We start from the raw sequence: 19,659 nt of genomic DNA, 5'->3' as shown, positions 1-19,659 counted from the left end.
CGTGATTCCAGGACGAGTGCCTCTGATGAGGTGCCCATCATTGAGTTAGGGAATGTGTCCTTGCATTCCTACTTCTTATCAGGAGTGGGCAAACTATCTCTTTATTCTTTATCCTCAAATAAACCACATTCTTTTTTTGAATGGTTTGAGATGATCAAATCATTCCTGCTCCAGTGCTGCTAATGTGGTGAATTATTTTAATCTATTTTCCTGATACTGTCACCACCTTGCATAATTGGATTAAACTTTACTTTATTATTATATATTAACACATTTGTTTTTACATCTTTGAATTGGTTTGCTAGGTTATTTTAGGCTTTTGTTTTTAAGTACCTAGATGAAATTCACACATTTTTTTCATCTGGGAGGTATTGAAGTTCCCTGGCTTTGTGAGTAAGTTGGGAAGACAATTTCTTGGAGCTTCCTTACAGAACCATCTGGGTCTGCCTTTTTGTTGTGACTTTTATGTTTGTTTCTTCAAATATTGAAGAGTGTTGGTTATTTAAACTTTCTTTTCCTAACAGATTCAGTTTGGGTAACTTTATTTTCCTAAAAATTGCCCATTTCATGTAAGTTTTTGATATCCCAGAGTCTCTATGTAGTTGGAGCTTTTGACCCCCGCTTTGAATTCTTCACTCACTTCAGTCCACTCAGTCACTCAGTCGTGCCCGACTCTGTGGCCCCTGGACTGAAGCACGCCAGGCCTCCCTGTCCATCACCAACTCCCGGAGTTTACTAAAACTCATGTCCATCGAGTCGGTGATGCCATCGAACCATCTCATCCTCTGTCGTCCCCTTCTCCTCCTGCCCTCAGTCTTTCCCAGCATCAGGGTCTTTTCCAGTGAGTCATTTCTTTGCATCAGGTGGCCAAAGTATTGGAGTTTCAGCTTCAGCATCAGTCCTTCCAATGAATATTCAGGACTGATTTCCTTTAGGGTAGACTGGTTGAATTTCTGCAGTCCAAGGGACTCTCAAGAGTCTTCTCCAACACCACAGTTCAAAAGCATCAATTCTTTGGCACTCAGCTTTCTATATAGTCCAAGTCTCACATCCATACATGACTATTGGAAAAAACAAAGATGGACCTTTGTTGGCAAAGTAATGTCTCTGCTTTTTAATATGCTGTCTAGGTTGGTCATAGCTTTTCTTCCAAGGAGCAAGCGTCTTTTAATTTCATGGCTGCAGTCACCATCTGAAATGATTTTGGAGCCCCCCAAAATAAAGCCACTGTTTCCATTGTTTGCCCATCTATTTGCCATGAAGTGATGGGACCGGATGCCATGATCTTAGTTTTCTGAATGTTGAGTTTCAAGCCAACATTTTCACTCTCCTCTTTCAGTTTCATCAAGAGGCTCTTTAGTTTTTATTTTCTAAAATAATCTAGCAAACTAAATTCTTTGAATTCTTAGTATCACCTATTCTTGCCTATTCTGTTTTTTTTAATTGATCATTTTTGCTGGAGATCTAACTAGTTTTCTTAGATTTAGCTCAGTTTATTCTCTGTGCTGTGTGTCCATTGATTTCTTTATTCCTATTTCCTTTAGGTTTATTGTTTTTTTAATTTCAGAAGAAGTTAACTAGCTAGTTTTTACATTTTCCTCTTCTCTAGTATGATGGCTAAGATACTATTTTCAGATCTTCTTTGATCCATGAGTTATTTAGGAGCAAGTTTTAAAACTTCTAGACTTTCAAACATTTTAACTTCTAATTAATTGTGTTGTGGTCACAGAATATGTAATTTTTTGGCCATTTGTTGAAAAAAAAATTTTTTGGCCTTAGTTCCTGGTCGATTTTGTAAAAAGTTAAATGTGTTCTTGGAAGAATGTGCTTTCTAATCATTGGGCAAAGGATTATATAAGTCCAATAAAGTAGGTTTTAATTGCATTGTTTTAATTTTCTGTGCATTTTTAATCTCCATAATCTGTTAACCAAGAGTTGAGTCAGTCTTCCCCTGTAATCTTGGCTATATCAATTTATAATAACCTTCAGTTTTTACTTGATATACTTTGTAGCTACAATTGGATACATACATTATCAGAGTTGATTTTTTTATTCTTGACCTTCTTTGCTGTCAGTAATGCCTCTTATCCTACAGTCTGTTTTATCTGAAAATGACCCAGATTGCCCAGCTTTAGTTTGGTTGGTAGTTGCCTAGAGTACTTCTTCCACGTCCATCTTTTCACTTTAAGTGTCTGTGTCCTTGTAGTTTGGGGTTCTTAAATAGCTTATATCTGGACTTTGTAACTGGGTAGTAGTATATACTGACATTAGATTATTTCCACATCTGGATTCATTTCTTCCACTGCATTTTGTGCTTTATTTACCTTGCTTTTAAATTGCTTCTTTTTTACTTCTCTTGCTTCCCAGTGTTTTCTTTTTTCTCTTTTACTTGGTAATTAGTAATACAAAATAACAACCAATAAGTAATAATGTATGACTATTTCTGAACCTACAGTCTGATCCAAGTTCTAGAACATTGCCAATGACTTCCTGGTGGTTCAGATGGTAAAGAATCTGCCTATAACGCAGGAGATGCAGGTTCAGTCCTTGGGTCAGGAAGATTCCCTGGTGTAGGAAATGGCAGCCCCTCCAGTACTCTTGCCAGAAGAATTCCATGGACAGAGGAGCCTGGTGGGCTACAGTCCGTGGGGCTGTAATGAGCCACTAACACTTCATTTCCATTTGAATGAGAATTTGATTTTTGGCTTGAAAGTTTAAAAATTGTTTCTGTTTTAAAAGATTTAATTTTTATCACTCATTTAACAAGGACTAAAATTAATCTGACTTTCATTTTATTGTTGGTGAAATATGTACTTTACCAGTTGTTTCAGCAGTTATCCATTGATAGTAATTGCTCTATTTCTGTCTGAATGTGTCTGTGTCATTCTTAAATAAGATAAAGAATTCCAAGTTGACAGTTACTTCCTTCAGCACAATTTCTAGGTGTTGTTTCATAAGTTACCAGTCATTTCCTTCTCAGTTCAGTTCAGTCGCTCAGTCGTGTCCAACTCTTTGCGACCCCATGGACTGCAGCACACCAGGCCTCCCTGTCCCATCACCAATGCCCGGAGTTTACTAAAACTCATGTCCATCGAGTCGGAGATGCCATCCAACCATCTCATCCTCTGTCGTCCCCTCCTCCTGCCCTCAGTCTTTCCCAGCATCAGGGTCTTTTCCAGTGAGTCATTTCTTTGCATCAGGTGGCCAAAGTATTGGAGCTTCAGCTTCAGCATCAGTCCTTCCAGTGAATATTCAGGACTGATTTCCTTTAGGGTAGACTGGTTGAATTTCTTTGCAGTCCAAGGGACTCTCAAGAGTCTTCTCCAACACCACAGTTCAAAAGCATCAATTCTTTGGCACTCAGCTTTCTATATAGTCCAAGTCTCACATCCGTACATGACTACTGGAAAAACCATAGCTTTGACTAGATGGACCTTTGTTGGCAAAGTAATGTCTCTGCTTTTTAATATGCTGTCTAGGTTGGTCATAGCTTTTCTTCCAAGGAGCAAGCGTCTTTTAATTTCATGGCTGCAGTCACCATCTGAAGTGATTTTGGAGCCCCCCAAAATAAAGTCAGCCACTGTTTCCATTGTTTGCCCATCTATTTGCCATGAAGTGATGGGACCGGATGCCATGATCTTAGTTTTCTGAATGTTGAGTTTCAAGCCAACATTTTCACTCTCCTCTTTCAGTTTCATCAAGAGGCTCTTTAGTTCTTCCTCGATTTCTGCCATAAGGGTGGTATCATCTGCATATCTGAGGTTATTGGTATTTCTCTCTGGTTGCTTTTAAAATCTACTCTTGGGCATTTTTGAGGCTTCACTGTTCTACACCAAAACACTGCTGGCCCCCTGTTCTCTTTTGAGGAGGAGAGGGAAATACAATAACTTTATATTCTAGAATTTTTTTCCAGTATTTTTCCAATATTTCTTCTCTGTCCTTTGTATTTTCCTCTTGTGGACTGCCTATTAGACATGTGTTGGACTTCCTCATCCTCTCATCTGAAGTTCTTAACCTCTTTGATTTGTTCCATCTCTTGATTTTTTTTTTAACTTGCAGTCTTTTACCCCCTGCCCAGGTGCCATCCTGGTGTCTTAGGGTACAGCTCTGGTGACCATGTCCTCAGCTCCGTGGCTTCTTCCCCCAGTGATGTCATGAAGTGCTACGGTCCACTGTGCTGGGCTTCTCCCTGGCCTTCACCTTGTATATGCAGTTGCCTACTTAGGTCCCCATTTGGCCATCCAGTGGGCATGTCAGACATTGTATCTGAGTTTTTGCATCACAGTTCCCCTTACCAGTGTAGACATTCAGTCTCTCCATCTCAGTGAGTGCCCACAAGAGCTTCCCTGCCTTTCTTGACTTCTGTTGATGGCCTTCAGCCTTCTCCAGTTAATAGGGAACTTCTGGTGCTACTGTCCTAATATGTCCGCTCAGTGCATTTTCCATTGCCAGTGATAACGGAAAGCTGTAGTCACCTTTAGACTGAATGAACAACTGCTGTGAGGACCCCCCCCCCCACCGCCATTCTGTATATACTGACAAAGTTCCTGGGGGGGAGGGGTGTGCCTCTGCGCCTGCCTGCCCCTCCTGCTGGTGCCTGCCCTCACCTCTGGGCCAATTTTGCGTGATCTCCTGCATGTCCCTCCCTCTAGGCCTGGAGTGAAAGTCGCTCAGTCCTGTCCAACTCTTCGCGACCCCATGGACTATACAGTCCATGGAATTCTCCAGGCCAGAATACTGGAGTGGGGAGCCTCTCCTTCAGAGGATCTTCCCAACCCAGGGATCGAACCCAAGTCTTCTGCACTGCAGGTGGATTCTTTACCATCTGAGACACAAGGGAAGCTGGAGCCTTGACTAAAAGAAGGAGCCTCTGTTGTGGAGGCATATTACAGCGGAGTGCAGACCTGGCTTGCCCTCAGCCCCTGAGGGGAAGCCTCCGAGAGGAGGGACTCTGTTCTCCTCCTGTTTGTTGTTAGGGCTGGGCGCCTCGCAGGCAGGCCCTTGTTACCTTTGAGGCGGCAGAGATAACTGGGGTAGAGTCCTTAAAGGAAGGAGGGTCTGCATTTCTGTAGGGAATTAAACCAGGAGCCAAGGAACCGAGGAGGGATATTTTACACAAGTGCAGGACAGAGGAAGAGTGTTTGGGCCCCAAAGTTTGGGGCAGTGGGCTGTTTCTCGGGAGTTGGCCAGGCCCGCTTTTGGTCCGGCCTTTGGAAGTTGTAAATGGTTGGGGCCGGCAGCTAATTCCCTTTGTGTTGTCCCTCGAGGTGTCCTGTTTCTTTTGGGGGGGGGGCGGTGTGGGGGGCCCCGCTGCCAGACCGGCCGCCCCTGCCCGCGCTTTGTGCAGGTGGCGGTCATGCCCGACCCCGACGCCCCTCCGGAGCGGGGCAGCCTCCAGGCGCGGAGCGCGGCGGGCGGGGCGGCGCTGGCCGGCGGCGGGCGGAGCGGCCGCGGTCTGACGTGTCCAGGCGGGATTGGAGCCGCCGCCCTATATAGCCGCGGGGGCCCGGGCGCCTACCGGAGGAGCCTGCCTGCGGGAGCGGCGTGCGAGCGGGGGTCCCGGCCTCTCCCGCGGCTAGCGGACGGACGCACGGACGGACGGGCGGGCGCCGCGCGGGGTGAGCAGGCCGGGTCGCGGGGCCGGTGCCGTGCCGGGACGTTGGGGCGCCTGGCTGCCGACGTGGAGCACCGGGCGGCGGGGGGGGGGTTGGGGGGCCCTGGCTGCGGCCGCACAGCGCCCCCTCCCCCCCCCCCGCCGCCACGGCCCCCGGCCCCGCGGGGCGCCCCCCCTGCCGGCCGGGGATGGGAGGCTACGTGTCACCAGTGCGCATGGGCCGTGGCGCTGGCACCGGCCGAGAGAGAAAGTTTCCCGAGTCCCGCCGCGCCGGCCCGCCGCCCCCCGCCCTCCGGCCGCCCCCCGCGTGTGCGGCCCGGTCCCTGCGCCCCGGCCCTGGAGCCGCGGGGCGCCCCGACCTGCGCCAGGCCGGTGACGTGGGCGGCCCGCCGCCCCCTCCCCCGCCGCTCGCGGCCGGCGCGCCCCTCCCCCAACCCAGCGAGGGCGGCGGGCCGGGGCCGGGGCGGACGGGGCGGCGGGACGGGGCCGGGGCTGCGGCTGGGCGGCGGGCCGGGTCGCGCCGCCTCACCTCCACCTGCGGCCGCCGGCCTGCTTGGCCGGGCGCGCCGCTCCCCTCGCGGCCTCAGCGCCGGTCGGACGCGCCCCGGGGCCCGCGGACGAGAAGGACCGCACGGAAAAGTACCGAACCCGGGCGGGAGGCAGGGAGGCCGGCGCGCTGCCCCTTTAAGCCTGTCCCCGCCCGCGGGCCCGCGTGGCCGGTGGGAGGGCCGTGCTGAGGTGGCATCTGCGAGTCCCTCCCGCGGCCGGTGCGGCTGGAGCGCGGCCTGAGACGTGCGAGCCGGGCTGCTTCCTCTCAAGTTTGCTCTGTCTCTTGAAAGCACTCTGAAAAGTCTCGTCCTTACAAGCTTGCTATGGGGATTAGAGCAAAGAATCGTAACTTTGCAGGAGGAGGACCGAAGCCCTGGGTGTCCCGGGTTTCCTGGTGCCCTCCGCGCTCAGTCCTGCCCAGGAGATACAGGAAGCGCAGAGGTCGCATTCGTTGGCTGAGAAAAAGTTCTTTCTGGACTGCCACTCCTGAGTTCCCTTTGCAGAAGACTTTCTTTTGAATGTGTAATTGAAAATATACAAGGGGATCAACTTACATTTTCTTGTTTACAAGGAAAAAACAAAATCCTTTTCTTAAAGATTTGTCTGTTGTACCTTCCTTAGGACCGAACATATGTGGCATCTTCACATATGCCATGACTCCCGTGGGGAGGCCAGTCCTGAACCATCCATCCTGTGGGAGCACTAGCCTGCTCTGGGATGGCGGGGGCAGAAGAGAAGCATCTCTGCTTCTGTCTAGCCTCTTTTTGCCTCTAGTTCTGCTTCTTACAAAGTTCCATTTTGAAATGTGGGTTTTTGCTCCGGATATTTATATTCTGAGAAATAAGACTAAAGTCCAGGCTGAGGGTGGTTTGAGATCTGCATTGGGTGGGCCTGAATGCTTCCCGCAGGGAAAGTCATTGAGAGCACCCACAGTGATGGAGGGACGGGCAGGTTTGGAGGCATTGAGAGCACCCCAATGATGAAGGGAGTCATGGCCAGGTGGTAAATGGGCTTCCCGTGCCTGAAGGAGTCTGGTGGGGAAGGTGGGCCTGTTCTCTGGGGGAAGAAGCAGCAGACGGGGTGTTCTGACAGCTCCGGGGGGAGCAGCGGCCCAGCTGGCCCCAGCATTGCTCAGACACTAGGGTCCCTCTCAGTCCTGATCGGAGCGGCAGCATCAAGCCAAGTGAGGAGCTGCGACAGCCGTATTTAGCCTCTGCTCCTCGTTAAGGTCTCCTGGGACTTGAGATGGCTGGTGAGGGCACTCAGATAGAGGCATCACCCGCCAGGAAGGCTCAGAGGGGGTTGAAAGGCCTCCGGGGGTGAGCCTGGTGTTGCAGGGGACAGTTTCTTGGGAGGGGGCACAGCAGGAGGGCTGGTGCTGGCCCAGAGCCTCAGGACTGAGGACTGCACATGGCTTATCAGGTCGGCTCTAAGGTGGATGCTTAAGACAGGATCTTGAGACGTTTATAAGAAAAATAGAAGCCTGCTTTGGTGAGATCAGCCCTGATGTTCATCTGAGGCTCACCGTGGTCCATTCACCCCCAGCTGTGACAACCTCCGCTCGAAATGCGGAGACTACAGACCAGTGTATCCTGTCAAACCAGCTTGGAGTATTCTGTGGGTCCACTCTGTGCACTTAACTGCCCGAGGGCCTGTGCACATGTGAGGGCGTTGGGGGCCCTGATAGGCTGTTCCTCCACGAGCCACGTGGACTGAGGGTCAGTAGGGCAGCTGGCTGGGACCGAGCACAAGCGGCCTCAGCAGGAGCCGCGGGAGCCGGCCTGGTGTGTGACCCCAGGTGCGGGGTGGGGGTGGCACAGCCCTGTGGCTGGAGTGGGCGTGGCGTGGCTGCCTCGCTGCGCAGCCTGCCCTGTCCAGGAAGGCAGGGGGACTGTCGGCGCGAGGCCGGGGGGATGGCCTGGCATTGGGGTGGTCTCGGGGCGCGAACCTGCCTCTCAGAGGGCGGGTGTGAGTGGGTTTTGAGATGCTGTCGGCACCCGGTGTGGGAGGCTCTTCAGGTGGAAAGTCAGCAGGTGCTGGCCTGCCAGGAGAGTGGGTGGGACCCTGGGTCCTGGCGGCCGTGGCGCTTCCCCGGGAGCACCCATGTCCCCGTCTGGGTGGGCCGTGTGTAGGCTGACAGGGCCCGGGGGGCCCAGGGCAGCTCACCTTTCACCTCTGCTGGGGCCCGGTGTGGACGTGCGTCCCTGACGGTGTGATTTAATGGAAAGGATTTCTTTCTCCCTTGCCTTAGTCATTGAGACCTGCAGGTTAGAATTTGTCTTTAAATAAAATGGCCTCAGTCATTTTGTATCCATGCTTACCCCCTTGAGGATCACATGTCGTGTGTGTTTGATGGGACTGGGCCCGCAGAGAGGGGCTGGCCTCTGGCTCACAGAACTTCCCCCATGTGACTCAAGTCCTTACGTTTAGAGGATTTTGGGGTTTTGTGTTTTTTAAATCCTGAAATACCACAGGTCTGTGTGCCCAGCTGGGACATTGAGACCTTTTAAATCCAGAGTCACTGGCGCAACCGCAAGGGCTGTGCACCAGCTTCCTAGCTCCTGAGCACACTTGCATTATGAGGGAGATTGGAGGAGGTGTTCCTCTCCAGTTCAGCGGGGCACTCTTGTCACTGAATTCTCCCATTCTGGACCGTGCCCACCCATGCCACACGTCCACTTTGTCAAGTGCATGTGGCAGCCTGCGTGCAGTGGCCAGTCACCTATTGGGCAGCCTCGCCATCCTGAGGTCCCCCACGGCCAGGTGACCCACACCCTCCTTCCTGACTGAGCAGTTCTTGGTTGTCCCAGGATGGCCTTTGAAAGTTCTTTCCAGCCCTGCTGTTTTATGGCCTGGTTTCTAAACCCCCAGTGGATTATAAGGACCAAAGAACTTTTACAGGATAACAGCAAGAACAAAGTAACTACCAGAGACAGGGGCACTCTTAGATAGTAGCCCTCCGTCTCCCTGAGGAGGAGCGCCCTATCCGGCTGCACTCACTCGGTCAGGACACAGTGTTGCAGATCCTCTTCCTTCTGGCTCAGCAGAGATGAGCAAGAGGAGGACAGGAAAAAACACTTACCCCCAAGGGGAACAAACATGAGTTTTGTGAGAGTTTTACTTCGAAGTGGTTACATGTAAAAGTTGCGGCACTTAAGGGATCACTCCCTGGGTCCCCGGGAAGCTTCCTCTGCAGTTCTAGCTCAGGCTTCACTGCAGTGTGTCTGAAGCACACGGCCTACTGGAAGGGCTTCTTCCTTTTGGGGTTTTTTTTTTTTTTGGCCCCAAGAAATTTTCCTAGTATTGGTTAGTAGCCAAAGTGTAAATACCACTTTGACCTTTTCTGGTTGAGAGGCAAAAGGATCTGGGTTGTCACATGCAGATAAGTAACTTTTCTCTGGTCTTCTCCTTCCCCTCTCTTTTCCTGCCCCACAGCAGCAAAAGCTGGCAGGCTGACAGAGGCGGCCTCAGGACGGACCTTCTGGCTACTGACCGTTTTGCTGGTAAGTGTGTCCTGTCTCAAGGCTTCCTGGCCCTGGGCTGTGTGTCTACCCTCTTTCGTTGTGTATTGTCCTTAAGTTTTGAGCCGTTCTTCAGAGAGAAGCCCTGTCACTCACCTCCCAGTGTGGAGCGGAGTGTGCACTTGTGCCCTTCTGGTGGATGGCCCATCTGGTTTCCATCTACTTTTAATCTTTTCTACTTTTTTGTTTGCTGAGGGTATCTGAATTTGGACCTTGCTTCCAGAGCTTAATTTTTTTTAATTTGGGGAGGGGTCTTACTGAATTGTAAAAGGGATGGAAAAAACTCACTAAAAATTACTTGACTCTCTTAGATTTTTTTGCCTCAGTGGCATAGAAACCCTGGGGGTGAGATTTGTGAGCATAGGGTGCTCCTCTCTGCGGCAGTGTGGGGGCGCACCTGGGATTGGGGAGGGCTCCCCCTTGCCGCTGAGCCCCATTCCACACGGGCGCTATGGCTCTGAGAGCCATGTGCCCAAGTCCCCCCACCGCTGGGAGGTGCCCGCACTGCCCCCCTGTGCTGTCACCCTCGTCCCCAGAGCAGGGGGGCTGCTCTCCCGCGTCTCCTAGTAGCTCCTGTCCTATCGTGCATTTTATAAGCGTCAGGAGGTGTGGCGATAGCAGGTTAACCGAGTAACTGAGATAGCTGTTACCAGAGCCCCTGGGGTGGATCTGGGGCTGGGGCCGGGGCGCCCCGTGTGGGGCAGGGGTTCGGATGGGTCCCTGCGCCGAACCTGTCGGCCGGAGCCTGGATCTGCTCCGTCTCGGGTCAGGGGGGCGGTTCTCCGTTTGGCACCCTAGTCTGAGTCTTGGGCGCCCCTCGCGTCGGCCGCGCTGGTGGAGGAAGCCAGGTGTCCCCTGCTGGTGAAGCAGCGCCGTCCTCGGCTGCGCACGCCCCCGAGTGGCCACCCTGGGCCTGCCTCTGACCCCCCTCCCCCTGCAGTGGTTCACCCGGATCGAGTGGCGGCCTGAGACCAATCATGAGCTCCGTTGCAGTTCTGACCCAGGAGAGCTTTGCTGAACACCGCAGTGGACTGGTTCCGCAACAGATCAAAGGTGAGGCGCCCCCGCACTCTGCTGGTCACCGAGGGGCCTCTGCAGAGGTGCCTCTGCGCCCTGTGCTCTGAGCCGCGGCGCTGCAGGCTCCGTTTCCACTGCCCTCGTCTGCAGAGCGAGGTTGGCCACGGGTGGCAGACGGATCCACAGCAGTGAGACTCAGAATGCGGACAATGTGGCGAGCCAGGGACCTGGCCTTGGGGACTAACGGGTGCTCTTTCAGCATTCCTCTCGCCCTCACTCTGCTGAACTGGACTCGGGGTGGCTGGCAGAGATGGGAGCCGGGCGTGACACACGCGCCACGTCGTCTCAGCATCTAGTGTAGGCATGCAGACGCCCGCCTGACAGTCTTTTCTGTCCCTTCAGAATCTGATGCGTATTTATGGCTGCAGGACAGCTTGATTTGAGGGCTCCATGTTCATCCAAAGCCCATCATCTGGGCTTAGATTTTATGAAATTTTCAGTTGAAAGAGTAGCTTGTTCTACTCTTTGCTGTTCCTAACACTCCTTAAAGTTTTCCAGTAATGGAATTGAGTATCAGTTCTAAAGTTTAATTAAAATTAAAGATGTATTTCATTAGTCACAGCAACCGCATTTCGAGTGGCTCATCTCCAGGCAATGGAGACCAGAACTAGCCGCCTGCTTTGGTTCTCAGTGCCTGCAGGCTGGGTCTGCCATGTGATCCAAGACTCTGTGGGGTCCACATCCGCCCGGGGAGGGAGCAGGCCCTGCTGGGCTCCAGCAGCTGCTCACACGGAGCCTTTCCTGGCCTTCGGGGCAGCCTGGCCACATGGCTGGAAGTGGTGACCTCGGAGTGTACACAGGCCTGCCTGACCCCAGAGGTCGTCCCTCTGCTGTTGGCCCCTGCTGTTGCCAGACACTGCCCAGCCCAGGACCTCCAGGCATGACCCAGACAGGCACATTCCTGCTGGCGTTGTGGTGGTGGTGGGCCAGCATGTGGACGGTGAGGGCCTGTGGGTGGGGCCAGTGGTGCAGGGATCCTGATTCCCCCGGGTGTTCCCTGTGGGTGGTGGGGGCGCAGAGATGGCGGCTCCCACGAGAGCCCTCCCAGCACCGCCTGTGCCGCTGGGTGCTGGCTGCAGTCTGCCTCCGGGTCCTCAGGGGCAGTCTGGGCGCACCCTTGTTTTCTCCTGCAGGTTAAGATCTGGCCGTGTGCCAGGCGTTGGGGGGGGTGGGATTTTTTTCTTAAGAATACAAGATTAGAACATCTTGAGGGATGAAAAATCTGTGCCAAGGCCTGCCTTCCAGGAGCTCACCCCACAGGGAGTTGTGGGGCCCAGGGTCTGAGCTGAGACTCCCGGGGAGGCTGTGCAGGGGCTGGGGTGCCCTCAGGTCCAGAGTAGCCTGGCCAGTGCACATGCTGAACTTGAGGGTGCTGAGCCTGCTGGCCTTGGGGGCCCTTCCCTGTGGCTGAGTGAGGGGTCGTTTTCAGCCGCTAGTGCTGTCTCTTCTTGGCGTGAAAGTGCTCCTCGTGTTTTCTCCATCTAATACTCGTAATCTGTGTTGGCCGGTCCAGTTGCCACTTTAACTTCCGAAGAGGAGAGTGACCCTCCAACCTACAAGGATGCCTTCCCCCCACTCCCCGAGAAAGCAGCCTGCCTGGAAAATGCCCAGGAGCCGGCTGGCGCCTGGAGTAACAAGATCCGGCCCATTAAGGCTTCAGTCATCACTCAGGTAAACGCTCCGTCCCACTTCACCTGCTGCTCCAAGTAGGAAGCCGTAGCAACTGATGGGAGGCGGTTTGGTTGGTTTTGGTTTTGGCCAAGAGGCTTGCAGATTCCTCATTCCCTGACCAGGGGTTGAACCTGGGCCTTTGGCAGTGAAAAGAAAGAAGCCTGACCACTGGACCACCAGGGAAATCCTGAGAGGGTTCTTGAACATCAAATATGAGATTGCTTTGGGTGTGAAAAGGGGCCTCTGGATTAAGGCAGTCTCCCCCCGCAACCCTGTGCCCAGCCCGGGACATAGGTCAGAACACGTCCTCCTGCAGACCCTGCCCCATCTTCTTGTCCCACCCCAGGGTGGGCAGGGGGTCTGCGCCCGCTGTTCCCAGTCCTCCCCCACTGCACATGCCCCTCCTCCACTGAGCGCCTCCCTGCGTGGCCAGCCGGGTCCTCCCTTTTGCTCACGCCCCTAGCCGCTCCACCTCCCAGTTTACTTCCTTCGCTGACCTTGTCTCCTGCTGTGTGATGTCCCGTGTCTTCATTTGTACTTGGGGTGGGGGGTTTCCACTTCACTAGGACAGCAGCCTCCTGCCCTTGGGCACTTCCTGCTGGTCTCTTCACTGTCCTCCTAGACCTTGGAGCAGTAAGGAGAGGTGACAGTTCTTTACGCGGCTCCTAGACACTTCTGTCTCCTCTTAACCTTCCCTTTTTGACCTTTTCTGAGCAGGTGTTCCATGTACCGCTGGAGGAGAGGAAATACAAGGACATGAACCAGTTTGGAGAAGGTGAACAAGCAAAAATCTGTCTTGAGATCATGCAGAGAACCGGCGCTCACCTGGAGCTGTCTCTCGCCAAAGACCAGGGCCTGTCCATCATGGTTTCAGGGAAGCTGGACGCTGTCATGAAAGCCCGGAAAGACATTGTGGCCCGACTGCAAACTCAGGTGTGTGCTCCCAGTGGGCCTCCCCGGGAGGGCGTCTGGCCCTGTGGCTCCGGCTCCGTCATGCGCTCTCCCGCGTGGGCAGGGCTGGAGGGTTCAGGTAGGGCGGCAGCATTCAGAGCCTCCTGACTCTGCTAGCGGAAAACCAGTGGCTCGGTCATAGGCCTAGGACACTGCTGCCTTTGCTCTGCAGGTGCAGAAGCTAAGAGCTAAAGGCCCAGACGGTGGGGTGAGGACACGCGTGTGTCGATGAGCCAGGTGAGCCAGTTCCGGCTCTGAGGGCCAGCAAGTACGTGTGCTATTTAAACACACACTCCCCGCCCCGGGCTTGGGAAATCACCAGTGCCGTAGTCCTTAGGCATCTGATACCAGAACTTGGAGTTGATTGGGGAACTATTGTCATAAAGAAGTAAATCGGTGATTGATGAGTTTTTCCCTTAACACTGAAGTGAATGCAGAGAATGTTTATTAGAATGTATGATGGAGCTTTAGGTGGGCTCAGTTAGAAATGAGGGTTCTTTCTGCCTGTTGCTGAGTCTCTTGAGCCTTGGGGGAGCTGGTCTCAGTGCAGGGGTTCAGAGATGGGAGTCTGATGCATGGGGGGCTTAGTGGGGGCGCTGCACTGTGGAACCCCGGGCTCTCACACTCACAGCTGAAGGGCACGTTCAGGTAATTTGTCAGCTGTCCAGTGTAGGGAGTGGAAAATGTGTCTACGCTGTTGCATGTTGTGGCTGGTGCCGGCGGCTCTGCTGGCTGGTGAGCGTTGAGGTGGGTTTTCATTGAGCATCTGAGGCGTTCCTCCCGCCCCCCACTTTTACTTTACAGCAAATCCCAGACACGTTCTCCTGCGGATAATTTTGTGTGGGCTCCCTCTCTTCTATTTCATTGAACATAGCCACGTGTCATTAACTCACTTCTCAAAGTCGACAGTGGTTTCCTAATGTCCCCACGTCAGCCCAGGCAGCGTGAGGGCTTCCTGCTCATCTTAGACGCTCCTTCTCTGCTGGGTTCTTCCTCCGTGTCCAGATGCGGCCGCCCGCTCGCTCGTTCCTCAGCAGGGCCCCCCCTCACCTCTTTTTTAGTGCCGCTGGTCTGTTTGGGGGACACACGGGGGTTTGGTTGTCCCACTGCCCCACATTTTTCCTGTGCAGTGGGGGCAGATCTGGGGGCCTGGCTGCTCCATGTCTGTCTTATACGGGGAGAAAACGTGTGGGTGGTGCTCCTATACCTGCTGCCATCCTCAGATGGTCTGGCCATTCTCTTGTCTAGTCGTTCTGTCAGCCTTGCTCATTGCTGCCCAGGTTCATGCAGTTCGGAGACCTTGGCTCACAAATCGTCAGGACAGGACTTTGAGGTGAGACAGGCATGATCCATTGTTGGTCCTTTTCCCCTTGGTTTTTTAGACCAAAAATTGGCGCTCTGGCATCTTCAGTGGTGGTCTGTGCATCTTTTTAGTGTCATTGTGAACTTCTGGTGTGTTGATTAGTTGTGTTTTCTGCAGAACTTGCCTCATCTCTGATGAGGGAGCTCCTTCAAGTGGGCACCCTGCCGCTTTCTGACATAAGCATTCATCTGAACCACTTCCTTATTTCTAACACAGAGAGATGTGTGACCTGATCTTCACTGTCTGCTTCCACAGACCTGAATATCCCAGAGCCCTGGAGGTTCATAGTGGGAAGTCGCATGAGTTCAAACTCAAGTGTCTTATTTAAGATGAAAGATGTTTATGCTTTGAGATCACTGAAATAATTCTCTATCAAGGTTATGCTATCATCTTGATACATAGGTTATGCTTTTATCTTGATACATAGTTAGGTTCACTTGTTTTTAGTTTATTTACATTTTTTAAGCCTGCGTGCTCAGTTGTGCCTGACTCTCTGACCTCATGGATTGTAGCCCACCAGACTCCTCTGTCCATGGGATTCTCCAGGCAAGAATACTGGAGTGGGTTGCCGTTTCCTACTCCAGGGGATCGCCCAACCCAAGGATTGAAGTCAGGTCTCCTGCGTCTTCTGCATTGGCGGGCGGATGTTTTACTTAACCATTGAGCCACCTGGGAAGCTTTCAGTTTTCTAAAAAGTGCTTAAAGTGCTTAAACCTGTGATTGCCGAGTCAGCGCCATATAAGCCCTCCTGGCCCTGTTCTCCCTGCGGGGGGGCCATGCTTGGTCTTTGCGGGTGTGTTCTTCCGCTGAGGCAGGAGGCTGCCTCTCGGTGCAGCGGGTCCTGGGTGGTGCGCACAGCGGCGGGCAGTGGCTCCCGTCCCCTAGACCGTTGCCCGGACTCAGCTGTGCTGAGATGTGTGTGCACATGTGGGGCTGTGTCCCAGTCAAGCACTGCGTGCACATGCGGTTTGCTGTTTTGCCCAGTGTGTCTTGGGGGAGCTTTGCTAGCAGTGAGAGGGGTTCAGAGGGTGCCTGCATCTGGGGTTTTGCTGAAGCAGCAGACACACCTCCCCTCAGCGCTGTGCGTGTGTCCGCCCGTTGGCTTTCTCACAGCCTCGCCAGGCTGTCAAGTGCTCAGGCTTTGGACTCTGAAAGGAGGCTGCTAATACTCTTAATTTACATTTTCTCTGTGCACGGTCTGTTCTCTTCCCTCTGCTGTCACGTTCAAGTTGTCCATCTGGCTTGACGTGCTCTTGAAAGCCCTTTATCAGTAATGTACGTTACCTGTAGTGTGTCCACGTTTGCCATCTGTGTTTTGATCTTGGTATGTTTTGCTGTGTGAGGTTCATTCTTATGTAGTCAAATTCATTAATTCTTTTTTTTTTTTTTAGCTGTTGCTAGGAAGGTTTCCTTTTACTTTTGGGTTGTAAGGAAGTTTATTCTTATTTTGTTAGATGATTATAAAGACGTTGTTGTATTTCAGTTCCTGATCTGTTTGGAATTTGTGTGAATTAAAAGTTTTTCCACAGTGGCAGTTTTCACCAAGCCCTTAATTTTTGTGCTGACTTGGGTCTGTTCCTGGGTTTTGAGCTAGCCTGTCCCTCCACGTGCTCATGTTGCTTGTTTTAGTGGTAATGGTTTTAGACTGCAGCGTCGAGTCCAGTCACTGCTCTCGTTCAGGATGTCCTTTCTGTTCCCTTCTGTTCTGCCCTGCAAGTGTGCTCATCTGCTCTCTGCCCCGAGCGGTGTTAGACTCCCCAGGGCTGTGCTCTGGCCTGGGAGGCACGTGTCCCGCCGCCTCTGTTCTGTGTCCAGCCACTGAGACGAGTGGTCTTCCTGTCGCGTCTCCTAACCGCGTGTTGTCAGTCTGAGTGAGAGCTAACTTTTCTTCCTGCTGCAGTCAGTGAGAGTTGGGTGAAGCCGTGGTCTCTCCCACCGTCCCTGTGTGCAGTCTTGCACCTCTTCCTGTCTGGCCTGCATCTGCGCCGCTCTGTCGTGTCTCCTCTCGAGGGAAGCACTCTGGGCAGAGGGCGGGCATGCAGGGCCTTGACCTGCGTGTCTCCTCCAAGTGCAGCTTCAGGGTCGAGCATGTGTCTGTGCTTTGTGTTAAAAATAGGTATCCTTTGGTTTCTGTTTCCTTGCAAATTTTTGTCACGAGAGGATGTAAATTTTACAGGGTTGATTGTTTGGTTTTTCTCTTCTTAGATCTAGAAACATGATGGATTATATAAGTGGATTTTCTAATATTGAGCCATTTTTAGAATAAACCTCATTTGTTCACCACTTTGTGTGCCATTTGGGAAGTGAGGATCTTGTTATTGCCTGTGATAGAATCTGACGTTTCTTTTGTAACTGTTGAACACTCTTCTCTGAGATTGAGCCCCTGGAGGAGGAGGAAGGCTGGCTGGTCTGGGGTTTCCTGCTGCTCTAGTGTCGGGAACCCTGCACCATTCTTTTCCTTTTTTCTTTTTCAAAGTCCTCTTGACTGATGACTGCTTTCTGTGTAGATTGAGAAACACTGGAGACCTCTCTCCCCTCCCAGAGTTTCCCTGTGACCTCAGAAAGCTGCTGAACTTCTGGCAGTTTGAGGATTTCGATTATTTTCGTTTTCTTTCCCCACATGAGTTGTCTGTTTTAACCGGTTGTGAGAGAGAGGGAGGAAGAGTTTATAACTACATGCAGGGCTCATGTCTGATAGGAGGAGCGTCCTGCTGCAGAAACAGAAGCTAACCTGGTTAGTCAGCGTGTGCCTGCTCTCCGGCCGCGGCCCGCCAGGCGTGCGGCGCCACTGAGCCGGGAACTGGCTCAGAGCTGGGCCGGGTGGAGAACCGATAGCTGAAGCTGGGAGGCCTGTTTCGCACTCCTTGGGGCCCGCTGCCCAGAGGGGATGCTTCAGCTGAGCCTGTTCTCAAGCAGGGCCCAGGGCTGGTGAGGCGGGCATCGGTGGGACGGGCATCCTGACAAGGGAGAGTGCTGTAGAAAAGCGGCTTTTCTGGAACCTCCAAGTGTTTTTGTTTTCTTTGGTCCTTTTCCTGCCGTAGGCTTCAGCAACCGTTGCCATTCCCAAAGAGCACCATCGCTTTGTTATTGGCAAAAATGGAGAGAAATTACAAGACTTGGAGCTAAAAACTGCAACCAAGATCCAGATCCCACGCCCGGATGACGCCAGCAATCAGATCAGGATCACGGGCACCAAGGAGGGCATCGAGAAGGCACGCCACGAGGTGCTGCTGATCTCCGCGGAGCAGGTGAGGCCGGCCCATGTTTGCGGGGAGTGTCAGTGTGGGTGTGAGCCCACCACCCCTAGCCGGGCCCCCACGCCTGCCCTTCCCGCCTAGGTGTGTGCTGTGGGTGTATCACGGTGTGGGTGTGATCCCCCCGACCCCTAGCCGGGTGCGCACCCCTGCCCTTCCCACCTGTGTGTGTGTGTGTGAGAGAGACAGACCCACCCCATCCACTCCCAGGCGGGCCCTCACATCTGCCTCTCCCACCCAGGACAAACGTGCTGTGGAGCGGCTCGAGGTGGAGAAGGCCTTCCACCCCTTCATTGCGGGGCCTTACAACCGGCTGGTGAGCGAGATCATGCAGGAGACGGGGACACGCATCAACATCCCGCCGCCCAGCGTCAGCCGCACCGAGATCGTCTTCACCGGCGAGAAGGAGCAGCTGGCCCAGGCCGTGGCTCGCGTCAAGAAGATTTATGAGGAGAAGGTAGCGGCGGGGGAGGGAGAACCGCCCGCCCTGGCCATGGCCAGGCCTTTTAGTGATGCCAGCTCAGCTTCAGTTGCCCCGGTTCCCAGGGGCGATCCCCTCCTATGCTCCCCTGCACTGCGTGCGGAGGGCACCCTGCCCACGGCTGACCAGGCCTCTGAGGGAGCTGGGAGCTTCAGACAGTGGGCTTTGGGGTCTGAAACTGGTTCCTTTATTTGGGGAGAGGACGTGGCCTGTTTGTTTCTTCCTAGTTGTGATGGTTAGTCAGATTGACTTAAATTCTGCAGTCGTTCTTCTGAGGAGAGGACCCAGTTGATGATGAGCAGAGTTTCCGGGGATTGGCTGGTCATCATTTTCACTTTGGGGGCTCAGTCGCTGCAGTCGGGTCCCTGTGTCTTGCTCCCTGCCCCTCATTTTAACACCCTTGTGCACGGTGCTTCTACTTAGAAAAAGAAGACCACGACCATCGCAGTGGAGGTGAAGAAGTCCCAGCACAAGTATGTCATCGGTCCCAAGGGCAACTCCCTGCAGGAGATCCTGGAGAGAACCGGGGTCTCTGTGGAGATCCCGCCCTCGGACAGCGCCTCCGAGACGGTGATACTGCGAGGCGAGCCCGAGAAGCTGGGGCAGGCGCTGACTGAAGTCTACGCCAAGGTGACCTCCCCAGCGGTTACAGGACCGGGGTGGGGGTGCAGGGAGCACTCACCCTGGCAAGCCCCGCGGCCTGGTGGGCGCGGGACCAGACCCTGCAGACCCATGGGTTTGTTTCCTGGTTCCCTAGGCCAACAGTTTCACCGTCTCCTCCGTCTCTGCTCCCTCCTGGCTCCACCGTTTCATCATTGGCAAGAAAGGGCAGAACCTGGCCAAAATCACTCAGCAGATGCCAAAGGTGAGGGGCTGCTTTCTGCGTTGCCTGGTGGTTGGGGTCGTCCCCTCTCCAGCACTGGTTTTGTCCTGGGGGTACCTCTGAAGACCACTGGCGGGTTTTAGAGATGAGCTGTTGTGTGATTGTCAGCTGGTCCTCGGTTACTAGGGAGAGCAGAACACTTTTTTTTTCAAACATCCATGTTCCTTTGGGAGAGTGTCTCAAGAAGCATCTCATTTAGCTGTGAACGGTGTTGTGACTTGTGAGTAGTTACGCCTGAGAAGCCTGTGGTGCGGAGCAAGTGCTTGGGCCATGGAGGTGGCGGAGGAGGGCCCCT

At 53.3% G+C, this 19,659-nt stretch overlaps 1 protein-coding gene across 4 annotated transcripts in view; it reads left to right on the top strand.

Moving 5' to 3' along the window:
• Positions 1 to 19,659, top strand: part of LOC122437335 (high density lipoprotein binding protein) — a 56,069-nt gene that overhangs the window by 21,834 nt on the left and 14,576 nt on the right. Inside the window, exons 1-9 of one of the 4 annotated variants that reach the window (XM_043462213.1) lie at positions 5,470 to 5,618; positions 9,599 to 9,666; positions 10,625 to 10,737; positions 12,275 to 12,432; positions 13,150 to 13,365; positions 17,788 to 17,994; positions 18,242 to 18,457; positions 18,905 to 19,111; positions 19,239 to 19,346. In XM_043462213.1, coding sequence (XP_043318148.1) covers positions 10,662 to 10,737; positions 12,275 to 12,432; positions 13,150 to 13,365; positions 17,788 to 17,994; positions 18,242 to 18,457; positions 18,905 to 19,111; positions 19,239 to 19,346 — 1,188 coding nt within the window. In that variant the 5' untranslated portion in view covers positions 5,470 to 5,618; positions 9,599 to 9,666; positions 10,625 to 10,661. Of the gene's footprint in view, positions 1 to 5,469; positions 5,619 to 9,598; positions 9,667 to 10,624; positions 10,738 to 12,274; positions 12,433 to 13,149; positions 13,366 to 17,787; positions 17,995 to 18,241; positions 18,458 to 18,904; positions 19,112 to 19,238; positions 19,347 to 19,659 lie in introns of those variants that run through there. The other 3 variants (XM_043462216.1, XM_043462215.1, XM_043462212.1) reach the window with 3 other exon arrangements.

This window comes from Cervus canadensis, chromosome 2 (assembly GCF_019320065.1).
Source record: "Cervus canadensis isolate Bull #8, Minnesota chromosome 2, ASM1932006v1, whole genome shotgun sequence".
Classification (NCBI taxonomy): domain Eukaryota; kingdom Metazoa; phylum Chordata; class Mammalia; order Artiodactyla; family Cervidae; genus Cervus; species Cervus canadensis.
The sequence above is the reverse complement of the archived record's forward strand: the minus strand, read 5'-3'. Positions and strand labels throughout refer to the sequence as shown.